At 46.8% G+C, this 22881-nt stretch overlaps 1 protein-coding gene across 1 annotated transcript in view; it reads left to right on the top strand.

The window, feature by feature from the left end:
- The first annotated feature begins 12484 nt into the window (after window positions 1-12484).
- CDS1 (CDP-diacylglycerol synthase 1) overlaps window positions 12485-22881 on the top strand; it is a 29080-nt gene continuing 18683 nt past the window's right edge. The window contains exons 1-2 of the mRNA XM_063156774.1: window positions 12485-12574; window positions 20588-20715. Coding sequence (XP_063012844.1) covers window positions 12494-12574; window positions 20588-20715 — 209 coding nt within the window. The 5' untranslated portion in view covers window positions 12485-12493. The remainder of the gene's footprint in view (window positions 12575-20587; window positions 20716-22881) is intronic.

Here is a 22881-nt window from a genome sequence, read left to right as displayed (position 1 = left end):
AGCCTTTGGGGCTGCTCACCAATGCCCGGCTGCGTTTCACCCCTTCCACGGCGTCTCATCGCAAGCGCTTCGCCACTTCAAACAGAGCAACCACCAAGGAGAGCGGGGCCGAGCGGCGAGCCGGAGGGTGCAAAGCGAGAGGAGAGCAGCTCCCTCAGAATCCCTCAGAATCCCATCGGGGCCCCGGGAAGCCCGCGGAGCCCGGGGACGGAGGGCGGCAGGGACAGCGGGGTCCCGGCTGCCAGGGGCGGGGGCTGCGGGCAGGGAGGGGCTGAGCTGCCATGGCCAGCCCGGCCTCCCCGGGAGGCAGTAAGGAAGACGTGAGAATGGATTCACAGGTACGCAGGAGAAGCGTTGTCAAAAAAAAAGAATAAAAGAAAAAAAAAAAAAAAAAGGAAAAAAAAAAAAAAGGAAAAAAAAAAAGAAAAAAAAAAGAAAGAAAGAAAAAAAAAAGCTGTTTTGCTCGTTCGAGGCTGGAGCAGCTATGGCTCCAAAATTCACTCAAAATTCACTTCCACCAGAATGGTCCCAGTGTATCTGAAAGGGAAAGAATACCCCAACCAAACCGTAAGGACACCTAAAATTAAAAGGTCGAACGTGCTTTGGCATTGCAGGGTCAGATGTTCCTCAAGCTGCCGAGACAGAGCCCGCACTGCAGCATCGTGCGGGGTGCTGCCCTCGAGGGAAGGGCTGCTCTGCCCCACAGAGCTCTTCCAGCCCCCAACAGCAGAGACAGCGAACCCCACCTTGCCCAGCTTGTTCCCTAATAAGTCATCGTGGCTGTGAGAGGAGCCTGTCTGAACTAAATGAAGCAGTCACTTTATTTAGCAAATAAAATATTTTGCCACTACCATATGTTCCTCATTGCAAGCAGGCAGCCCGTTACTTTCCCAAAGTGGTGGATGGGTACATAGACACCTTTTTGTTGTAGCAGCACTGTAAAGCCTTTGAATCATTTGTCGTCTGCCCTACATCGTGGGAAGGAGCTGAGCCAGGAAAGCATAATGTTCTTCTGGGCGCTAATTCGAACTCTTAATCAAGATCTGATTACCAAAAAGGAAGACAGAGCATAAAAACGCTATAAAGATTGAATTTTTTTTCTATCTTGGCCATAACTCACCCCACAAATGTGTCCATTATGACATTCACTCTAGAGGAAAATTGTGATGTTGTTGCAAGATTCCCTACAGCAGAGCTGCTGCCAATGATGATGAATAATCTCGGTCCATATGCTAGCTCTATACATCTCTACAGCACCAGCCTGCTCTCATCCTCTTCCTGCTTCCTCAAAAACACGGAATATTTGAAGAACAGTAAAAGTTAATTAAAAATAGTTAATAGGTTAATCAGACTTGGTCTTATATTTATCTAATGCAGAACACTGATTCTTTAGTGATGTAGCCTGAGGCATTACCACGAGCCAAGAAAATGAATCAGACATTTAATGGAGATGTGGAAACGGAAATTTCTTGTAAGACTACAAAATCGGACGCCAATAATACACTAAAATATAATAAATTTATAATTAAAATTCCACGCATGAAATGCCATCCTGTGTCCTCTTGCTAGGTGATAAACTGAGACAAAGCTGGCCAAAAGAATTTTCAGGAGACGGTCCTTTGGGTACATCTCACCTGCTTTTTGGCATTCTTGTTGCAGAGTGTCTGCCCGCAGACCTCTGGTGACAGCTTAGGTCAGAGGCGTCGCTTAGCGGGAGATGCCACCGCGGGCTCCCTGGGCTGCCTGCAGAGTGCCGAGGACCACGAAACGCTGCCAGCTCTCTCTGGGATGTGCTGGCCTCGCCCTAGGGCCGGCACCGCTCTGCGTTACTCACGTGTGCCCGCGCAGGAATGGTTTGTGCGGGCAGCGCTTTCCCTGTCGGGCGGTGGCGATGCTGCGGGCTCTGCCCTCCCGGCTCCCGGTCCCTCCTGGGGACGCGCTCCCGTCACTTGGCCCCGCTGCGCTCCGAGCATTCTGCCCCAATTTCTCTTTGCATTTACACTGAAGCGTACCCAGAGTAACTGGGAGCGGAGGCTGAGTGTGAACGGGACGCGGTCATTGCCTTTTAAAAACAGCTGCAAAGAGGAGGGTGTCGCAGGCTGCTGCCTGCACTCACCTCTGTTACCACTTCAATATTTCTTTTGCTGTTCTTAAGTGAAATGCTCAAGCATTTTCCGTATCCTCAGGAAGGCAAAATATTTTTCTCGTTTCTGGAACATTGAGAATATTTGCTGCTGAAACGGAGTAGTTACATTTACTTTTGATTTGTGATCGTTGGTTCAGCCTGACCCCTGCTGGGGGAATCTAGCAGGAGAGGATTACAAGCGCAGAGAGTCCATCCAGAACCCACAGGTTCACCCGAGACCATTCCTGTTCCGAGAGCCATTCCCAGCCCAGGCCCATGCCCTGCTCAGGCCCTGCCCACACTGCACTCTCCCCTCTGGGCAATACAAACTTTACCTGAAGTTTGTCCAGCTTCCACCTCCAGGACCTGTCACCACCTCCACTCTTACACCACGTTGTAGGAACACCACACATCGATTTAATGTGGCCACGAGGGTCTCCTGCAGGTGCACCCACCTCCCTGCTGGCATCCTGGCTCCAAAGCCCTGTGGCATTACTCTTTACTTGCCCTGCACAACAGATATCTCAACATTCCCATATTTGTGTATTCCCGTGTGGTGCCCCTAAACACTGCAGCCAGCACAGATGTGCCCGTGATGTGACCTGGCACTCAGACAAGGCATTTCCCTCTGACTTGCTAAGGACCAAAGTGCTTGTGGTAGGGATGGCCCCTCTCTCCACCTGGGAGCAGCAGCAATGGGACTGCTGCTGCCTCTGCACACCTCAGTCTGTGCTGTGGTGGCTGGTGAGGGGCCTCATTCATTTCCAGCTGGGAATTCTGTGGGGACTGGATGCATGCAGCCAATCAGCCCCAGGCAAAGAAACTATTTTGGAAGCCTGCTGCAAACAGTGATGCCAAAGTGTACCAGATGTGCAACAGCAGGGGCAAGAAACACTGGGGCTCCATCCCCTTCATTCATCTTTGCCTAAGGGCTGTGAAGGTGCCACTCTTCCAAAGTTACCTTCCTTTTCCCTTCCATTGAACATTGCTGCACAGAAACTTCCCACTCTGCAGTGTGTGTGCATATGAGATGTGGATAAAGACACCAGTTAAATCCAACAGAAGTTCACCCATCATCCCCCAGCCCTGGCTGACCAGTTGAACAGGACAGTGAGTGCCCCCACAACAGCTGGGTATGGATCCAGGTACTGCCCTGGCATCCAAGTGAGATATTTCTTGATGTGGATAACCACATATACTCTATGGCTAAAACTAATGTCTGGCTTTGCTTCAGTTCCATATTAGCAGCAAAAATGTATGGAAATCTAATTGGCAAAGCTGGACCTTTTATGCAGTTTCTTTCACTCTGTGAGACAAATCTATGTACACCAGGCCATGGCTGCTATTGATCTTTGGGCAGCCCCACCACGGAAATCAGCAGTGAGAGCTTTGCTTGGGAGCTGTTGGCACAGCGCGGTCCAGTGTCAGGGAACTGAAAATCATTAAACTGATGATCTAAATGGGGGTGGGAGGGGGAAAGCAGTGCGACGGCCATCACTATGTGCATAATTTTATGATTCTTAGAAAATCATATTTCAGCATTTTCCATCACATCAAAGGCTGACAGGGTCGCATTGATTAGCGGATTCAGCCCAAAGGATGGAAAAAACCACTGGTAGCGGTATACTCCGTTTCAGTTTCGGTGTCACAGAAACGAGCCGAGGAATTTGGGCGGTGTCGGGAGCACGGGGAGCTCGGGGAGCGGGGCTGGGACGCGGGGCTGGGATGCTGGGGCCGGATCCCGGCGCTCCGTGCTCGCTCCGGCAGCTCCACCTAGCGCTGGCCGGTGCTGGAAACCGCAGCAAGGCACAAATCTGTTCGTGCAGTCAGGAGGGAGAGTGTGCGTCGGCCTGCCCCATGCCAGGAGTGGCTGTGGTGCGGCAATGGAAGGGGCAGGAGCATCTCCCTGGATGGGTCTGGGCTGGAGCTTCCACTGCTGCTTTTGGTGTGCAGAATTCCTGCCTTTGGAGCAGAGCAGCCTGGCAGTGCACTGAGCAGCAGGAAAGAGTTACCTCCCTCCCTCCCTCCCTCCCTCCCTCCCAGCCCTACAAACTCCAGCTCACTGGCCCCAGCAGCAGCCTGGGGGTTTGTTAGAGGTAATTAACATGTTGAGTTATGTTTGTTAGAGGCAATTAACAAGGTGAGTGCTGTGTGCTATAGACTGAGGGGATGTGGTGGCTTCTGTCGGGCTCCAGCCCATTCCCTGGCAGAGAAGATGAAATGCTGCTCACGGCAGGGGCAGCAGGCTCACAGCTGGGGATGACCCGGTGCAGGGAAGCACAGGATGGCTGGACCTGCTCTCCAGAGGTGTGAAGGAGCTGCTGAGGAAGCAGGAAAACCGCTGGTCAGGTTTTTCTGTGAGAAGCTGGATCCTTAGGGGAACTGTTCAGTGTTTTAGGGGTTTTCCCCCCCCTTGTTTTTCCCTCTCTAGTGAAGGATCAGAAATGTAGACCACTAAAAAGCCTGCATCAAGAAGGGGCAATTTCCACTGTGAGAGTTTGAATCCCAATTCTTGCCTTGGTTTGCAGTGGTAATGCCAAGAACTCCTGGGATAAAGCACACTCCTGTTTCTTGCCCCACAGAGGAAACTGTCATTTTTCTACATGTTTCTCAGTCCTCTCTATCAGCTCCTGCTCTGATTACACTCACACTTTTCTTTTCATCTCTCACAACCAGTGATGTCTAGTCACGTTGTGCAGCTTGCATCAACCTCTAGTGGCACTGGGGACAGGACAGCAGGGAATTCCTGGCTGTAATAAGACACCCAGGTAATTTCTTCCAGTACTATCTTTGGCTATGTGACATGAGGGCGTGAAGGATGCTGTTCAGAAAGCACCATGCTGGTACAGCAGCTGGCTAAAACTGAGTCTTCTTGGGCTGGCAAACAGGGAATTTCTTTAGTTTGCAATTACATGAAAAAAAATACTACCTGGATCAGAGAGTGAGTGAGCCTGAAGATACTGTTCTGGACTTCTTTCTCTTGTTTTGGCTTCACACTGCAGACTTTGGGTAAGCAGACATTTGTCTGGCACAACAATAGAAGCAGCAGAAAGCCCCTTGCTGTTGTTGCTTTCCATTCCCATTTTGGGTCCTGCTCTTCTGGCAGTAGCTCACTGCGGACCAGCCACTTTGGTCACAGCCCCCAAAAGAGCTAAAAATGCTAAAAGCTGGAACTGATTCTCTTTTGAGCAACCAGTACCCATTCCTCCCGGTGCTGCAGACCCCTCCTTCCTTGTGATCAAGGCAGACAGCCAGCAGGGGGCTTGGGGGACAGGCAACACTGATGGAGCCCAGGTGTCTTTGCCCATTTAGCACACATAGCAAGTCTCTAGAAGAAGCTTTCCAGGATCAAGTGCTTTCCCAATAAACCTGGCATTTTCAGATAAGAAAAAGAGGGATAAGAAGAACTTCCCGGGAGCTGCTTCTGCATGTGCTGGTGACTTAGGGAGAAGAAAAGTGATATCAGAAATGGGAGTGCTATGGCAAATATCCAAAAGTCACTGGTCAAGATTTATTGAGAGGCTTTCAACCACAACCCTGGAAACACAAAGAACAAAAGAGAATAGGCCACAAGTCTCCATGTTTTGAAGCTCACTTTGTCTTGCCTCTTTAACTACAGGGAAGATGCTTCTTTCAACAGGTATCCCCCTAGTAAAAACCTCAGGATCTCGTGTAACACAGTTCCAGTGCACAGGGTTTGGAAAAAGATGAAAAAGATGTATAACCAGCAGGTAATTTCTAGGGTATTTTTACAGCTATACCACTGGAAGGTAACTTTCAGAGAATGCTCCTAAGTGAATATGTAGGAACACCTTTGTATGGTACAAGATGTACTTCAGTCTGAGGACTACCACAGCAAAGTGGCAGCAAACCAAGACTTTACAGGGCAACCTTTGCAGATTGTGAGTGTAATACTTGGCTTAATTGCATCCTGTCGGCTGCTCACCACTTATAAAATACACTCTGAGTGGGCCATAATGCTCCTCCTGTCCCTTGAGATAAGATAGTTTGATGGTATTGCTGGCAAAACAGAGTGATATTTCATAAACTGCTAAAAATCAATGGTGATATGCCTGATGATACCTTAGATGAACTTTTCTCATGAACTGAAATGTAATAGAGTGGGTAATACAGGAGCTCAATTAAATGAAATTATATGGAACGTATAGAAAGCAACACAAAGAGGAGGGGAGCAAACCCAGTGACAGAGAGCAGAGACAAGTGCAAGCTGTGCTCTGTGCACCACAAATCCAGTAAACAGTAAATACCTCCTGCGGAAGTTACTCTAACCTGAGGTTGGGAGATATTGCTGAAAATGTCAAAGAGCTTTTGCCTTGGCCTAAAATGGCAAAATTCCCACAGATGGGACCAGGGCTCAGCCTCATATCTGGCCTGTGGGGGAGCACGTGAGTGTTGCCAGATGATAAAATGGGGATTGCTCATAGAGTGGTAGGAAAGCACTTTCCCTGAGAGTCTGTCCATCAGAGAGCGTCGTGGTCTGCTCAGTTACACAGGAAAAGCCAGAGCGAGCTGGGATTGAGGAGGGCAGTGAAGCTGGGGCACAAACATTGCTGCCTTGACCTCATACAGAAGGGATTATCTCTTGCAGCTGGCTGTGAATTGCAGGCAGTTGTGGTGTTAAGGCTGGTGCCAGCCCTATATGTGTTAACATAAATGGGCTCCACCTCCAGGGAAACCGCTGGGAAGTGGCACTGGGCACAATTTGCTTGGCCAAGTTTCTCCTGACAAGGAGGTGTTGCCAGACAGAGTGATGGGAGCTATGTAGGAGGCACCCACTCTCCTCCTCCTCCTCCTCCTGCCCTGCCTGCTGCAGGCTGTGTGTTGGGGCTCCTGACCGTGTCCTGTGAGGGATGGGGTGTCCCTGCACCCCCCGAGTCTCCCCCAGGCTGGTACCTGAAGGGCTGGGGAGCTGCTGTGCGTGGGGTCACCTGAAAGAGCTGTTGTGTATCCACTGAGGCCCTTTAAAAAGCACCTTATGCAACTTTTTGAACAATGGTTTGCTCTTCAGTCCTGCCCAAGGGCAAGCTAGTTTCTCCAAATACTTTAGACTGAATTTGTTGGGGAACAGCTGGTTCTGCCAGTGCCACATTTTGTGGGACTTGGCTAGAATGGAGCCAGCTCCTCTATTTTCTCTGGCAGCCACCTGTGTTTGACAGAGTGGTGCCATTTGTCCCTTTAAACAATCCAGTGGTTACCCCTTTAGCCTTTCCCAGCTGGAATTGTAAACATACAGTCATCACCCCTGCCAAGTCTGTTTCCTCATCAGACTTTTCTCCACCTTTTTCCATGCCCACATCTCCTTGCAAAAAGAAGAGTTGCAAGTTATGGCATTCCAAAGGGAGGTTTGTATGACAAGAAAGAATCTGCAGGGGTAATATAACGCATAGTGCACGTGTGATTGCACAAGGAGGGTGTGTTGCAATTTCATGGCATGTTCAGACAGCCTCAACAAGCTCAAGAATTAATTTCACGTCTAATGCAAACACAGCAGCAGCTTGCTAAGCACCCACCACAAATGCACAAATGAACCCTGGTTTGGTTTCTTTGTTTTGTTTTTTTTTTTGGAAAGAGTATGACCATCCCTGGGATTATGATAGGAATAAAGGCAAAAGAATAATTCAGTAGCTGTGCAATACTCAGTCACTTGGACCAAACAGAAGGTGACAGCTGCCTAGGGCAAAGGTTCCTGCTGCCAGAACTCTCACAGTGGTCACTAGATTGTGTTCCTCAGACTCTGGTGCATAACTTGGAAATAATGAGGTCAGTTTGTTTTGTTGCTTTGTTTTTACTGGCATACAAGTGGCCTATTTTATAAAGTTCAAATGTACAACTAATAAGCAAATAGTCGACCACAAATGCCACAGACTATGAGGTTTTTATGCCAGACTAGCAAATGAAAACAGATTACACGACATATTAACTAAACACAAAAGAACAATTCAGTGCTGTCAGTAGATTTAAATTACTAAAATATAGATATGTATGCTCTCTTCAGGATGCCTTGGCAAAGTATCACTGGCTTTTGACCCCTGTTAAACCCAGTAAGACAGTATTACAGCTCATGCTCTATTCATTTAAAGGGGGGGAAAGCAACCTCGTACAAGCCCATATTTCAGTGCAGCTTTCCCTTTTTTTAGCATCTGAGTCTAGAGCTTAGAGCTGGAGGAGGATTCATCCCAGAGTGTACAAGTTGTGTAATAATGAGCTTCTGACCTGGAATTTCAGCTTTAAGCATATCCTGAGCACCTGGGCTCCCATGCACTGTCTCAAGGCAGCACCAGGCAGTGTTTTGCAGCTCTTGGTTTCGTCAGGGGAGCACAGGGTATTAATAGCTAGGCTTGTGTTTGGAGAGCAATCATACAGCCTGATTGAGGCTGTTGTATCGCTGTTTCCTCTGCTTCTTTCTGACTTGGGGTTATCCTCTTTCAAATGATTTAGGGATGCAAAAAAAAAATTGATTGAAAGCAGTGCATTACAATATTGTTCATAACTGATATTATTTAAGAGGATACTGAACTGTTGCTGACAAGGCCTAACATTGCTATCTGTGCTGACCAGTAGGTATCAACATTTTCCACTTGTCTCACTTCTGTGCTTTAGTAGGAATCCATTAAAAAGAAACCTCAGACCCTGCAAACCACTTCTGTTTCTGAGACTGCTGGCAATAGGCATCCTCAGTGTTACAATTGCACATGTGCCTTTCTTTCCAACACATGTTTTGAAACAGATACTTTCTGTTCCCCAGGTTCTGAGCAGACAGGGAAGCAGTTCCCTCCATTTCCTTCTGCTGCTGCAGCCATGAAGCAGCTCCACTCTGCCTCTTGCCATGCAAGGGCCTTGCTGCTGCTCAGGGCAGTCAGCAGCAGCTCCGTGCCCACTGCCTTTCCAGGAGCGTGGATGCAGCTTGTGTAAGGGCTTATATAACTCCTTTAATGTCAGGGCTCTGGTTCTGCGTCTGCCTGCAGAAAACTCCTCCTTTTGCGCGCAGGTCGGGGCTCAGAGCAGAGGCAGCTCCGGGCTCAGCCAGTGGCAGAGGAGGCAGATCTGCCTGCTGGATAACCAGGGTGCAGGGCAGGGGGCAGCACAGCGGGGCAGGTGATGTGTCCTAGCTTGGGGCAGAGGGGGAAGTGCAAGGATGTGCTTGTTAGAAGCTTCCCTGTGCTGCAGATAATGTTGAGTCGGTAGATGAGGTTTGGGTTGTTTACTGGCAGCTTTGAGCCACTAAATTCATGAGGGAACAGAGCAACACAGAGCAGCAGAAACCTCTGAGGCCTCACACCTCAAGACACTGAAATCCATCCAGGAGAGGTGATAGTATTTGAATATCAGGAGAGTCGTCAGCTGACATGCTAATCCCTCTGTCCTGGGAGCATATGGAAGTTTCTGCCACACATTGTGAAACCATGCCTAGTCACAACATTTGCAGAAGTGATGTTACATTCCAGCCAGTGTAGTTACTTGCCCCAAAGGAACCTGAGTAACAGGGTGTTGACTTGGAAAATTCCCATCCGACCAGTCTAACCAGGTACCAGGCTCCCATGGCTGCAAGGTGCTGCAGCTGAGAAGCAGGACAACCACACTCCCATGATCTGCTCCATCCATAAGCCCTCTGCCCCACAACTCTTCTGGGAGCCCCTTGCCTCTTTCCTCTGAGGTAGAGAGGCTTGAAATGCTTTGCTGTGATACAACTGGTTTTGCTGTCCCTTCTTGCACTTCTGAGCACTCTGTGGGTGAAAAGGTGGATGACAGGAGCAGGAACGCCCAGTTGGGAGAGAAGAGCGAAGCTGGGGCTGGATTCCTGCCTGATCCCACTGGGGCCTAGTCCTTGTTTTTAATTTTCTCTCTCCCAGTGGCCCTGCCCAGAGGACTTCACCCCTCATCCCACGGTCACCAGTTGTTCACTGCTTGCTGTACACTGACTTATCTTCTTGAATTTGCCTTGCCTCTGCTCATTAATATGCATTGACTACTTCACCTTTTCCTTCTTTGACATTATTGCTGCTTTTTTCCAACACACCATTTGCTAAACAAATATTTTTTCTCCTCTCAGCTTTTCTAAAAAAAAATTATCTTTCCCTTTACTGTTTAGGTTAGGGATGGAGCACAGATGTAGAAGAAATGGAGGTCCTTACTCTTCTCCTAGATGGGATGTAAAGATCTGCCTAATGATCTTTATGCAGGTATTGAAGGATAGTCTCTGTCTCATTGACCACAGAAAGGTTTTTCCTGTGGCAAAAGAAATCTGGTCATTCTAGCCCTATATTTTTCACTTCAGGTTTACCAGGAAGGGCTGTAACAAGGCATGTACTTGTTCAGCTAGACCCAGCTGCTCCACGGTGCAAACAGGGCACTTGGTGTCCACCCCAAACCAGGCTACTGAGGAACAAGTGGGAGCTGCATGCTGGGGGAAACAGCCTGGATGTCTGCTCCACGTGCTGCAGCAGCCATGGGAAGTGAAGGGGTGGGGACCAGAGAAACCACTCCTTATTCTCTCTGCACAGAGAAAGTAAACGTCTATTCTTTCCCCCCTGACAGCTCCTCCCATCTGCAGGGCCAACAGGCTAAAGGCACATCTTGCACTTGGAGTAAGGGAAACTGGTTTCTTCTGAGAGCTTTGCTGGAGGAACACTCACAAGGGAAAAGTCAATAGGGGAAATATATTGAAAAAGGAGAGAGTGGAAAGGACGCCTCATTACTGATCGGGGTCCCCTCTTCTCACCTTGTATGGTTTGGGTTTCTGACCTGCTGGGGATCTGTTTCTCACCCTCTCATATTCTGAGCAAGGAGAGCTGAAATTTTCCAACTCAATTTACCCCATTTCACTTATTGAGAAATACATCAAAATTATACTTAGGAAGAGTAAAATGTTGGATTGGCCCGGCCGTATGACCGCATCACTGACCTGCAGTGGGCTGCTGCTTTCACCTTTCACATTATCTCACCAAGGGACATGATGCCAGAAACTGCCTCTGTGGCCTATCTGGCCTAGCTGTGGGTCTCTGCTTTGCCTTGTGCTGGACCAGCCCTTCTCTTAGTAAATTTCTGCAGTTTTTTTGGGGATGCTGCAGACATACTACCCCCTGAGACTGCAGTGCACAGGTAAAATCTTTCACATAAATGGCTGTTTGTCTGAAATACTGAGGTGTGCCCACTTCCTGGCAGAAAGACTGGAATTGTTTTACTAATGTCATAATCCGTGTCCACCCACAGCATCAGCTCTGAACCATGGTGTTTACCTTAAAAACATACCAAGCATACTTTTGGAGGGACATAATAATAATCTTGTTTATGTAATAAAGGTTAAAAAAAATGAAACAAAACCAATTAAGGTTGGTTAAGCCAGTCACCATAAGGACAATATAAATGACAGCAGGAGTGGCTCAGCACTGCTTCACAGGAGGTGCTGGCCCTGTGTTTGCAGGCACAGTGAACTGGTGTGTGGACATGGAAGTGACATCTGGACTGCATGTCTTTGTGGGAATGCTCCCTGGCAGCCAGCTGTTGGCATGGCCAGGCTGAGAGTGGCCATACAAAACCGGTGGAGTGGCACAAGCACCGATACAGGGTGCTGCGGGAATTCAGCACTGTAGCTGGCCTTGCAGAGCGCTTTTCTCCACTGTGAGCTCCTAGTCAGGTGCGTTTCGTTTCTGTGCACTCTGGTGGCACCACACTTGGCAGGGCACATGGCATGGTGGGGCAGGGACGAGCCAAGCACCTGTCCTCATAAAGGGACACAGAGCAGGTGGCCATGAGTATCCCAGAAGGAAACAAAGCACTCTACCGAAACCCGCGGGGCTGCAGCACGGGCGCCGATGCGAAGCTGCCACCGGGGCTGCCTAGCGATGCCCGTCCCGGGCTCCCGGGGGATTTCCGGCGGGCTGCAGGCGCAGCGTCCCGCGGCCATCCCGGCATCCAGGAGAGAACAGCCCGGAGCTCCCCGCCTGGGTCAGGCTCTTTGCGGCGCCCACCGCACGCAGCGGGCCGGGAGCCCCGCGGGCCGGGCGCTCATTGCCCGCCCCGGGGGCGGTGCCGGCGGCGGGGGCGGAGCGCCGGGCGCACCTGAGCGAGCGACGCCGCCCGCCCGCTCCGCCCCAGCCGCGGCCGCGGGGACGCGGGGCTTCTCCGCTCCCGGGGCGCCGGTCCGGCTGCGGCCCCGAGCTGCGGCGGCGTCCGCGGCTGGAGCGCCGCCTCCCCGCTGGTGGGCACAGCGCCGGGCTCCGAACGGGAGGCGGAGGAAGGAGAAGCGGCGGGCGGGCTCCGCGGCGCGGCCTCCGCGCCCTCCCCGTCCCGATCGCGGCCCCGGCTGCGCCCGCTCCCGCCGGGTGGGCGCTGCGCTCCCGCGGCGCGATGTCGGCGCGGCGGCGGCGGAGGGCGGCCACAGAGCCGGAGGAGGAAGAGGAGGAGGAGGAGGAGGCGGGTAGCGACAAGGTGAGAGCGCGCGGGGGCGGCGGCGGCGGCTTTTGGGGCAGGGGGGCAGCTCTGCCTCCGCCAGGGCCCGGACGCGCCGCCCGTGGGGCTCCGCTCTCCCGGCCCCGGCACCAGGGACCCTCCCGGTGCTGTAACGCGGCCGCGCTCTCGGGCGGCGGGAGGAGAGAGAGGGCCAGGTGCCAGGTTAGGGGGTGTGTGCCCACGCGTGTTTTACCCCATTGCCGTTCCCTGTGGCGAGACCGAAATGGGAGCGGCCCGGCTCTCTCCGGGCCCGCAGCGAAAGCCCAGCGCCGTGGCTGCCTGTCGTGTCTCACCTCTCGCCTAGGGAGCGGATGGCGGGGTGTGTGACCCCAGCGCTGCTGGGCACCCCCCGGCCGCTCCCTCGCACCCCTCATTCCCCCCGCCCGCTGGGATGGGGAGGAGAGCCGGGCAGAAAAGGTAAAACCAGTTGGTTGAGATAAGAACAGTTTAATAATTGAAATGAAATAGTGGCATTAATGAGAAGGGAGATGACAAAAAGGTTTATAAAACCCAAGGAAGTGCAAGTGGTGCAGAATACAATTGCTTCGCCACATGCACAATAAGGAGCAGCAATCAATCGTCCTTTCTCAACCAGTACCCCCCAGGAGAGCCTTTGGCCAGGTCGGATCAGCTGTTCTGGCCCCTCCTGGCTCCTTGTGTGCTTCCTCACTGGCAGAGCACGCGAAACAGAAAAGTCCTTGACTTGGGCTGAGCAGTGCTCAGCGAAGCCAAGACATCAGTGTGTTATCAACGTTATTCCCCTGCTAAATCCAAAACATAGCACCGTAGCAGCTACTAGGAAGAAAATTAACTCTATCCCGGAGAAAACTGGGACACCGGCCCAGGCCAAGAGCACGCTTCAGTGTGATTGGGCCAGTCCAGTAGCACTGGAACTAACTCAGAACAGTGATCTGCTCCATTTAAAGGCTGTGTCAGCATTTCCTCAGCAACTCTTTCTGCTTTATGGCCTGTTAAGTGATAGGCATTCACCTCTGGCCTGGAAAGGACTTACAGTATGACATTTCTGCTAAGGCAAGAGGTTTTTGAAATACTAAGTCTATGCATCAGGTTCATTACAGTGGCAAAACAGCCACAGTGCTGTTCTTTTGTTTGCTGTGGAGTTAAGGCTTATCTCTACAAAAGCTAGGCACATCACCACATTACATTTGCTAATTGTCTGAATAAAATGAAAGAGAAGGTCTCATTTGGGTAACTGGAATTAAGTTTAGAAAAAAGATTTCTGATGGCTAAAGTGAGGTAGCAATACTGTGTTTTTACTTGAATCAGTAAGTGCTTAAACTTGCATGGGTGTCGATGATGTTGCAGAGTGTGTAGTCTGCCTTAGGCATTGTGGCAAGGAACTGGAAAGTGAAACTCAAGACTTTTTATTCCATGCTTTGGTTGCTTTAATTCAAAGCCAATGAATTTGCAAATTTGTAGTGCTGTGCTGCATTGAGAGCTGTGATCACATAAGATAGTGTTTAGACTATAGCTGTGCACATTATTTCTCTGTAGATGAGAATTAAATTTAAACATGATTTCTCATCACAGTGTGCTCCAAAAGCTGTTTTCCTGTGGAGATGCTCTGGTTTGCTTTATTTTGCAGAGTAAGTTTATTTCTGAGGTGTGCAGTGAGTTGCCTTCAAAGAATTCTTGCCATTCAAAGCCTCTGCTACCCAGACCTCCAAAGGGTGCCTCTAATCTTGGTTTACCTGTGTGATTTTCAGAGAGGAAATGCTGTTCTTACTAACAGGCCTATTGTGGTTTTACTCCAGTCACTCAACAGCTTAGTGTTTCACCCCATTTCAGATGGTGTTGAGCAGGAGGCTGGTGCTGTGTGTGCAGCCAGGATGCTGGTTACAGGAGATAGATTTCAATGTGCATACATTTGTGTTCACATGAACAACAGATAGGGAAAGCCTTTTCCACTGCACAGGAGACTTTCTCATGGGTTATTTGTGGGACCCTCTGTGTTCCCACTGGAGTTGTTGAACCCATCTGCAATGTGCCCAGCACTGGTGACCCTTGTCGTGGCTCACAAGTGACAATAAGGATTGATTTTACATATTAAGTTGGCTTTAGTGCCATTGGTAACTGCAGAGATAAACCAGTATTTTGTACTGAGTTCTCAATCAGTGGGTCACAGTTTGGGACTCTCTTTTGAATATGAGCACACACATAATGTCTGCTGTAGGTGATTTGATGAGTAGCATCTGGTCATCAGGATTCACAGGTGTCACATTATACAGCTTCCTAGATGGTTATCACTCTGCTCTGTCTCTTGCCTGGACTTTACAGCAAGTGGATATTTTTATTGTCCTCTGGCTATTTTGAGATGACCTTTTTCGTGTGGTGATCCTGTATTTGGACTCAAAACTGGTTCTTTGGCTGATAACTACTCAAGATAGCCATGATTCAGTGGGTTTGCGTTGCTTTCTAGAATGCAACTCAGAAACATCACCCCCTTCATCACTTGTAATGAAGGAGAAAACTTGTTTCTTTGGGTTGTATGTGCTTCATTCTGCTTCTGATCTTGTTGGCCCAAACCAAGCCTTCCATATACATAAAGGCAACATGCATCTTCTTTTGTCTAAGTAGAGAAGCCCTCTGTGTTTATTGAAGAGCTCCAGAAACACTAAATACATTTGAAGGTTTTTCTGAATTCTACTTTGAGCCCTATTTTCAGCATGCTCTCTGGTACTTTCCGTGTTACACTTACTATGTCCATAGATGCTCATTTCCTACTGAATTTAAGTGAAGCCGTTGGGGATTTTCTTCCTCATTTGCATGCCTTTTGTCACTAATTTGAAACAACTGGTAGCTATTTCTATATTGATGGAGTTTCAAAGGAAAGTTCAATTCCTTGGTTTTGTATGAAGGAATATGATATATCCTTTGTGAAAGCTTCTTGAAGTTCCCAAGCTCTGCAAGTCTTAGGGTCTCCACTTGCTCATTAGCTTATTGAGCTGGTGATATTTTGCAAAATTGCTGTGAACGTGCCTTTGCTGTGTAGGGCCCTGCAATTCACAAGTTTGTTGTACTGTCCTGTGGCATACAGGAGTGATTTTTTGGTTGTCGCTTTCTTACTTCCTGCTCCTTGCCCTGGCTGCTCTTTTCCCTAAGAATGTCTGGTCAAAGTGCCTTCATAAATACTCTGTGAGCATTGGGAGAAAGAGGAATGACTTGGCATTCAGATGCTGATCTTCATGTGTTCATGATTCTTTTAAAATTTCAATTGTTTGCTTTTTTTGCTAAAAAGCAAGGGACAGTGCTTTCAAATGCTTCCAAAAAATTAGCATATCCTGGAAGAAATCGTACAGTTATTCTTCTTTGTACTGTACAGAGTTGTCAGAGTAGGACAGGGAGGGGGAATTGTGATTGTATTGCATTGCTGGCTGTTAATCATTTATAACTACAAGAAGCTTGGAATCACTGAATGCTGTTTCTCTTGTGGCATTGAAAAAGCTGTTTCTGTTCCATGGGACAGCCCTTCCAAGGAATCAATTGCCAGATAAGTTGTTCAGACCTGTGAAGCTCAGTTTGTCACTTGTATCTTCAATGTCCAAAAGTTCAGAAACCTGCTGGGAGATAAACGAAGTTCCTGACTGCAGTATAGACTATTGTGGATCTGTCTGTCTGCCATGGATCACTTTGTTACTTCATTGGGATTACGTCTCTTGGAGTACCCCAAAAATGCATCAGTTTAATTTTCACAGAGAAGTCTAACCTCTATGCTTTCTGCTACATGCATGGTAATAATAATCAGGGCAGACTATTTCCAAGCATCTGTTTTCTTGGAAATGGTGGTGAATTAGTGCTAATGCAGAGAGTGAAGGGTCTGTAGTTTCCAGTTACTGATTCAGTATGTGCAGGCTCTCGCCTGAGTTTCTGCATATGCCAGGCTTTAATAGTTTGGAAAAACAGGTTTCATTATTCAGGATCTTCTGGTACTTTGATATCTTGGCTTCAGAGGAAGGTATCAAAGTGCAACTAATTAAACACTCTACAATGTGCTCTAACTGAACTATTGACTTTACTATGGAACTTTTGAGAGAGACTGCAGAAAGATCAAAGATGGAGAAGAAAACATACTTCAAGTAGTACTTAGACTTATAAAATGACCATAACTAAATACTTTTGCTCATAAATTGTTGGACAGTGGCTTCATTTTTTTAGTTCCTCTTCATGGGGATGTTATATCCTCAAAGAAGAACATATTTGCTATCTAGCTAGGAGTTCCTTATGGTGTCCATATGGAAAATGCCATACAAGAGGAACATTGCAAGTGCCTTTGTAACCAGAATAATTCTGGTGCGTGGTTTGCTTGGCATGTATTAATTGCAGTGGAGGGCATGTGGTACAAAACAGCACTTCAAATGTGTGGCCTTTTAGATGATGAAAGATGGATTTCTCTCCATGACACACAGCTGTATTTCATGAGCTGTTGCAAAATAGTGGGCAAGCAGAAATCCACATGGACGCCTAATTTATGGCAAGATGTCACATGTTCTGAATTCCTGGTATGGAGGCTCAAGCTCTTGACTGGCTGGGTTTCCCCCTTTGTATGGCCAAGTATTTGTGTTCTTGTAGAGAAGATTTAGCACTAAGATGAAAGTCTTGTCTTTTGAGAATACTAAACTTAAACCATCTACTCCTTAGAGACACTTTGTGTGTGAATCAAGCAGGCAGGAGTGGCACACTCTCTGTATATAAATAAACAGTCCTGTGACCAGCAGTTTGAAAACTCTAGAAAAAAATCCAAACGCCTTGGATAAAGCACTTAATTTGGAGTAGGGTTGAAAGGTTTCCTAGGCACTTAGGACAGTACAACCTGTGCTGGTCTCAATTAACCTTTGTAAACCTCCTGAATACCTGCTCACAGTGTGAAACCCACAGCATTTCCCACGGACCTTCACAGGTCCTTGGTGTTACTGTGTACTGAGCTTGGCCACATCTCAAATCTGAAGGGCTGCTTGGGTTTGTGCTGAACTCCAGAACTGCTTCTACAAGGTCAAGCTGCAGTAGTAAGGCTCTTGATTTTGGTTTTTTTTTTTTTTGGAGTGCTTTTATAGTTATTAACTTAGTGTTTCCTTCCATAATGATTGTCGTTTTTGTGGCTATAAACTGGAATGTTTGTAATCAATCACATAAAATAGTTTAGAAAACTATTATCAAGGAAGTCTTGTCCCCCAGTGGTGGGGTTCTAAGCACTTAAGGATGCAGAAGACAATTAACTAGATTTTAGTGAGCTATGTCCTCTTTGGCTCCTGAGTTTACAAATTAAATGCCTCATTCAGGAAATTGTTGTGGCTGTGATAGCTGTTAACTGGAAAATAAAGCATTCATAGTAATTTTTGAGGTATGTTGCACGGGGAAGTCAAAGATAGTTGAGGTGTTGATTCCACCCCCCCCCCCCCCCCCGGTGACTTTAGTAACATAAGGCAAAAAAACTGCACCAAGTTCTAAGCAACTTTGGGTTGCACCAGCCAAACTCTCATGAGCTGCTGAACGTCACATCAGATAAACACAGGCCCCTTCTTCCAGCTGGTTTGATACGCTGAAAAAAGCTGTGCACTTGTGAATTCAGATGTTAGAAGTAGCAAATTATTGCTGATAATGAGGTGCTTATAAGTGATAATTGTGTGTTTAAAGATCAGAAGGACAAAACTAAGTATGTTTTTGTTTGTTTGTTTGTTTGTTTAAACACAGTTGTTTTCTGCAACACCAAAGTGGAATAACAAAGTTTTGGGATATTCTTAGTTCTGAGTGCTTAGAAGAGAGAACATCTCTGCCATCTGCAAGCAGGGATTAATATTAAAGACGCTAAGTCATGGTCTTAGGGCCAGGATTACTGCCCGTCATCTGCGCAGTGAGTGGTGTCTTGTAGCACTGCACAGACAGCTTGCTGCACTCCAGAGCAGGTCACAGGAGTTGAAATATGGCTTTTGGAGAGAGCTGGGATCCCCTCAGTTGCATCTATAGGTGGTTTCCTAGGCTATGGTGCAAAACTGTGAGAAACATCTCTGAATAGCAGGGTTGTGAGTGTGGTAATGTTTTATTTATTTATGTGCTTTTTCAGGTGTTCTACAGACTTTCTGAAGTCTGGACCAGAGCTTATTTGCTCTTGTTACTTGTATTAATTTTAGGCAGTCTGCCTAATTATTCAGCTGTGGGGTTTCACAGTCTGGGGAAGCACTGATCACCTTTTTGAAAGAAGTAAATGGTGTAAAATTGATGATTTCATCTAGGGCATGTATGTAGTACACCAAGTGAATGAGAAAAACCCAGGCCTAACTTTAAAAAAGAGAAGACATACCTACCCACTTGGCATGTGCATGTGTGCAGTGCAAGCACACTGTCTCAGGTTCTGAAAGGTCAAAAGCACAGTCTTAATGGGAAGGGTGGTGATTTTCCTCTGATCAGTGTCCCCGGGGAGGGTCTGAGGTTGGAGCCTGCTGCAGCACCCTGGTCAGCTCCTGACCCCCGGCCCCTCCGCCGCTGCCTCTGCCCAACCCCGGGGTGCGGGCTGGGCCCTTGCCTTTGGGCAACCAGCTTTGTGAAACTTTATTTTCTGCCTCGTGCTGTTTGCAGGGGCCAGGCACTGGGACTGAGCTTACACCGAGGTGCAGCCGCAGGGAAAAGGCCATGGATTATAAACAGAGTAACCACGCTGGGCTTGGGTGGGGTGGCTGGGGGTGTAAGCACCTGAATTCTGTGCTGTCTTGTAGTGGGGATGAAAGAGACGGTGTACCTCTGATGGCTTAGAAAAAGTGACAAAAATACTCAGAACAAGGGAAAAAAGTAATATTGTTATGGAAGAGTAGGAAAGAGAAGCAGAAGTTTCTAATTAATGGAAATAGAGGAGAATGGAAATAAGGAGAATGGAGAACTGAGATGAGGAAGTTGGAAAGAGAGGGAGATGGAGAGATAGCATATAGCAGTGGAAAAGAAAGTTTTAAAGCACAGTTACTTAACAGTCCCCAGAATGGCTAAGAGCTGATGAACTTGAGGCACCAGGGCAGGCTGGAAGCTGTTTGAGATTGTAAGAAGGTGAGGAGAGTCAGGGAGGTCAGGAGGAAGTTCAGGTCTCTAAAGAGCCAGACACTGAGCTAGAGATTGCTCTCTGTGTTACTGCTGTGCCAGGGCTGAGTGCAGATTTCCAGCTCCCTGGAGCTGTGGTGTTTGCAACTTTACAATGACTGAAGTCACCCTTTGTGTTGGCTTTAACTGAGGGAAAATTAGTCCCGACATTATGCTCTGAGAGTTGGTAACAGTTTGTGCATTGACACCAAAATATGTAGCACCTGTTTTGCATTTGGGTTAGACACGCAGTCTGTCTAGATGATGTCTTCTCTAGCAGTCCTCAGCAAGCACTGAAGAAAGAATTACAGTGTTCTAGTCATACACAAAATTATTTTGAGTAATACTCTGTCTGTGGAACACTCTGTCACTTCACAGTTTGGTTTTGGATTGTTCTTTTCAAGCCTGAGGTTTCAATGTACCATGTATAAAACTGCCAGCAGCCTCTTCTTTGTATAAAGGGACTGTTTTTTCACACATTACATTTTCTATTGTTTCTTCTTAATGTGACATTTAACCTTCCCCTTGTTCCATAGAAGGGTAGTTTGAGATGTAGATGAGGGAATGTGTTAAAGGCTCGGGTATTTCTGGTGAACTCCAGTATTCTGTCAGCTGAAGTATTTCTGGAAACAAATATCCATGAAAAAGTAATGCCTAGAATGGGAAGTTTCTTGAGTACAGCAGGTAATGTCACAACATCCAAGTACAGGCCTTCCTATAAACATTTACTGGCATACATTTGTCTCCTACATCTACAGTTTCACTAGCACACCATTGTTGTCTTTGAGAAGGTAATGCAGATATTATTGGTTCCTAATGTTTTACTCAGAATACTGTTTTCTGACAAAATATCTGATAATCTTTAATTTTATATTGAGTTTTCTGATAGTTTTATTTTTCTTTTTGTGATAGGAAGTGGATTTGGAAGAAAGACTTCATGAGTTGGACCTTAGAGGTGATTCAGATATTCCTGATGTTCCTCCACCAACAGACAGCACTCCAGAAATCCTCAAGAAGGCTTTGTCAGGCTTATCTGCCAGGTAAAGTGAAAGAAAGATATCTCAAATTTAACAGCTGGTGGCTAAAAGTCTTACAGATTATGTTGGAGTTTTAAGTCTTAAAAATTGTACTGGAGTTTTAAGTTTCATATGGTAGATGTGAAAATTTCAAGGATAAATTGTTGCTGGATATTATTGATTTATTTATACTTTGATAGTCCCTTCAGTAGACCTATTTTTTGCATACACCTGTGTTTACCCATTGCATGCTTTTCTAAATGAGCACAATTTATATAAATATCTACTGAGTCTAAGCAGTTGCAATAACATGGCCTAAAGAATTTAAATTACAGAATTATTATTTTTGGAGGTTGTAATAAACTGATATCCTACCTCCAAGATTGAGAGGTGGATGGTTTATGAATGAAAAGATGTGCAAATTCTCAACATAAGGTTTGCTAGATTCTTGTGACATTTCCACTTCTAAATAATTTACTGTACATCACAACTGATATGTCCATACTTTTTAGAGCAATACTTTTTTTTTTTCTTGCTGTTTCTTTTCAAACTTAAGTTTCTACCTCCATCTTCCCAGGATCTTGATGGCCATCAAATGTGAGGGGATGTGTATATGTACAGATAGACAGATAGTCGTGTGGATGTGCATATTCATGAAGGCTGTTGGATAAAGTTCCTTGTATAATTTTTATGCAGTCCCTTTACAACACCCGATCAGTCAAATGCTTTAGGGGCAAGCAAGTTGCATTATGGTTTTTTCACCGACGCAACAAAAGAGCATTCACGTGATAGATATAAAAAAACTACCTACTAAAATGAATATGGGTGTCATATTTATGTTATGCTCAATATAACAAATTAAGCAATATACAGTGTATATTTCAGAAGCAACTTCGGTTTTGCAGAGTCAGAGAAGGATCTCTAATCCAGACTATAATTAAAACCTTCCAAAACCTTGTAATAAAACTGGTCTCCAGCAGATATCTCCAATAGCACTGTGAAATGAATTTTTTGCCTTGCTCTTTTTCTAATCTGTTGTCCATTTCTGTTTTGTCCATGAGCTATAAGCAGATGTAATGCTTCAGGTTTTAAAAAGCCTGTTTCTAAACTGCAGCAGCTGTGAGCAGAATGTGATATTCTCTGTTACCATCACACTGCAAGGACTGTCTGTTTCAGAGTTCTGTCATTGTGTTAAATGTGGAAGTCTTAGGTCTCCAAATCAGACTTGTTCCAAAGGGCATGGCGATACCTCAAAGCCTGCAACTAAGAGGTGCAGCTGACATCTTTCCTGTTTCATGGCTTGAAATTCTTTGTGTGTTTGCACCAAAGTGTAGAAAGGGTGCTTTGACTGAAAAATCAAATTCTTGGTGCTTTATGAATGCTGAAGTTGAAATTACCTGCCAGTTCAGTAGCCAGCAATCCCAGCAGAGTCATTGTTCATCATGTGCAATGTGGGTGGATTGCGCTGTAACTTTCAGAAATGTGGATGCTCCTTGTATTTGACCTTTGAAAATAATGGTGTCTATAACTTTCTAGCAGAGAGTTAGGATACAAGAAACTTGCCAGGTGGCTTCCTAAATTCTGGGGCTTCTTGTCTTACCGAAGTTGTCTTTCCAGTGCTGTGCTTGCCAACACCCCCAAGGTAACATGTTGGTATTTTAACATTACTCATAAAGGAAGCTGAATTCTTCTGGAGGAGGCTTGCTCACTATGGATATGCCACCAGGGCCAAGCGGCTACTGTGTATCCCACATCGTAGAGCATCATAAAACATGTTGTGATAAAGCCTCTTCTGCCTCTATTCTGATACTTAAGGCAAATCCAATTAGTAGCTGTAGCGCCATTAACCTGTCAATGAGTCACATTCTAGAAAATCAAATTATTCAAGTTTACATTGGAACTGGAGTCTGATTCAAAACTAACACTGAACCAGGTGTATCTCCTGGTGAAGCAGTGAAACACAAGACTGATGAAAAGCAAAACCTTAGGAAGAATGTCTTCAGGCTATAGTAGGGGGCTTTGTGTTTAGCAGTAGCTTGTGAGTAGTTGCTTCAGCGGACTTTTAGAGGAAACAGCCTCAAATTGTGCCAAAGGACATTTAGGTTGGATGTTACAAAAATTTAATTTAGGAAAGAGGTTTGGAGTTAGGAGAGGTTTAATTTAGGAAAAAGGTCAAGCATTGGAACAAGC

The sequence above is a fragment of the Melospiza melodia genome, chromosome 5, assembly GCF_035770615.1.
Source record: "Melospiza melodia melodia isolate bMelMel2 chromosome 5, bMelMel2.pri, whole genome shotgun sequence".
NCBI classification, from domain to species: Eukaryota; Metazoa; Chordata; class Aves; order Passeriformes; family Passerellidae; genus Melospiza; species Melospiza melodia.
This window is presented reverse-complemented; position numbering and strand designations above follow the sequence as displayed.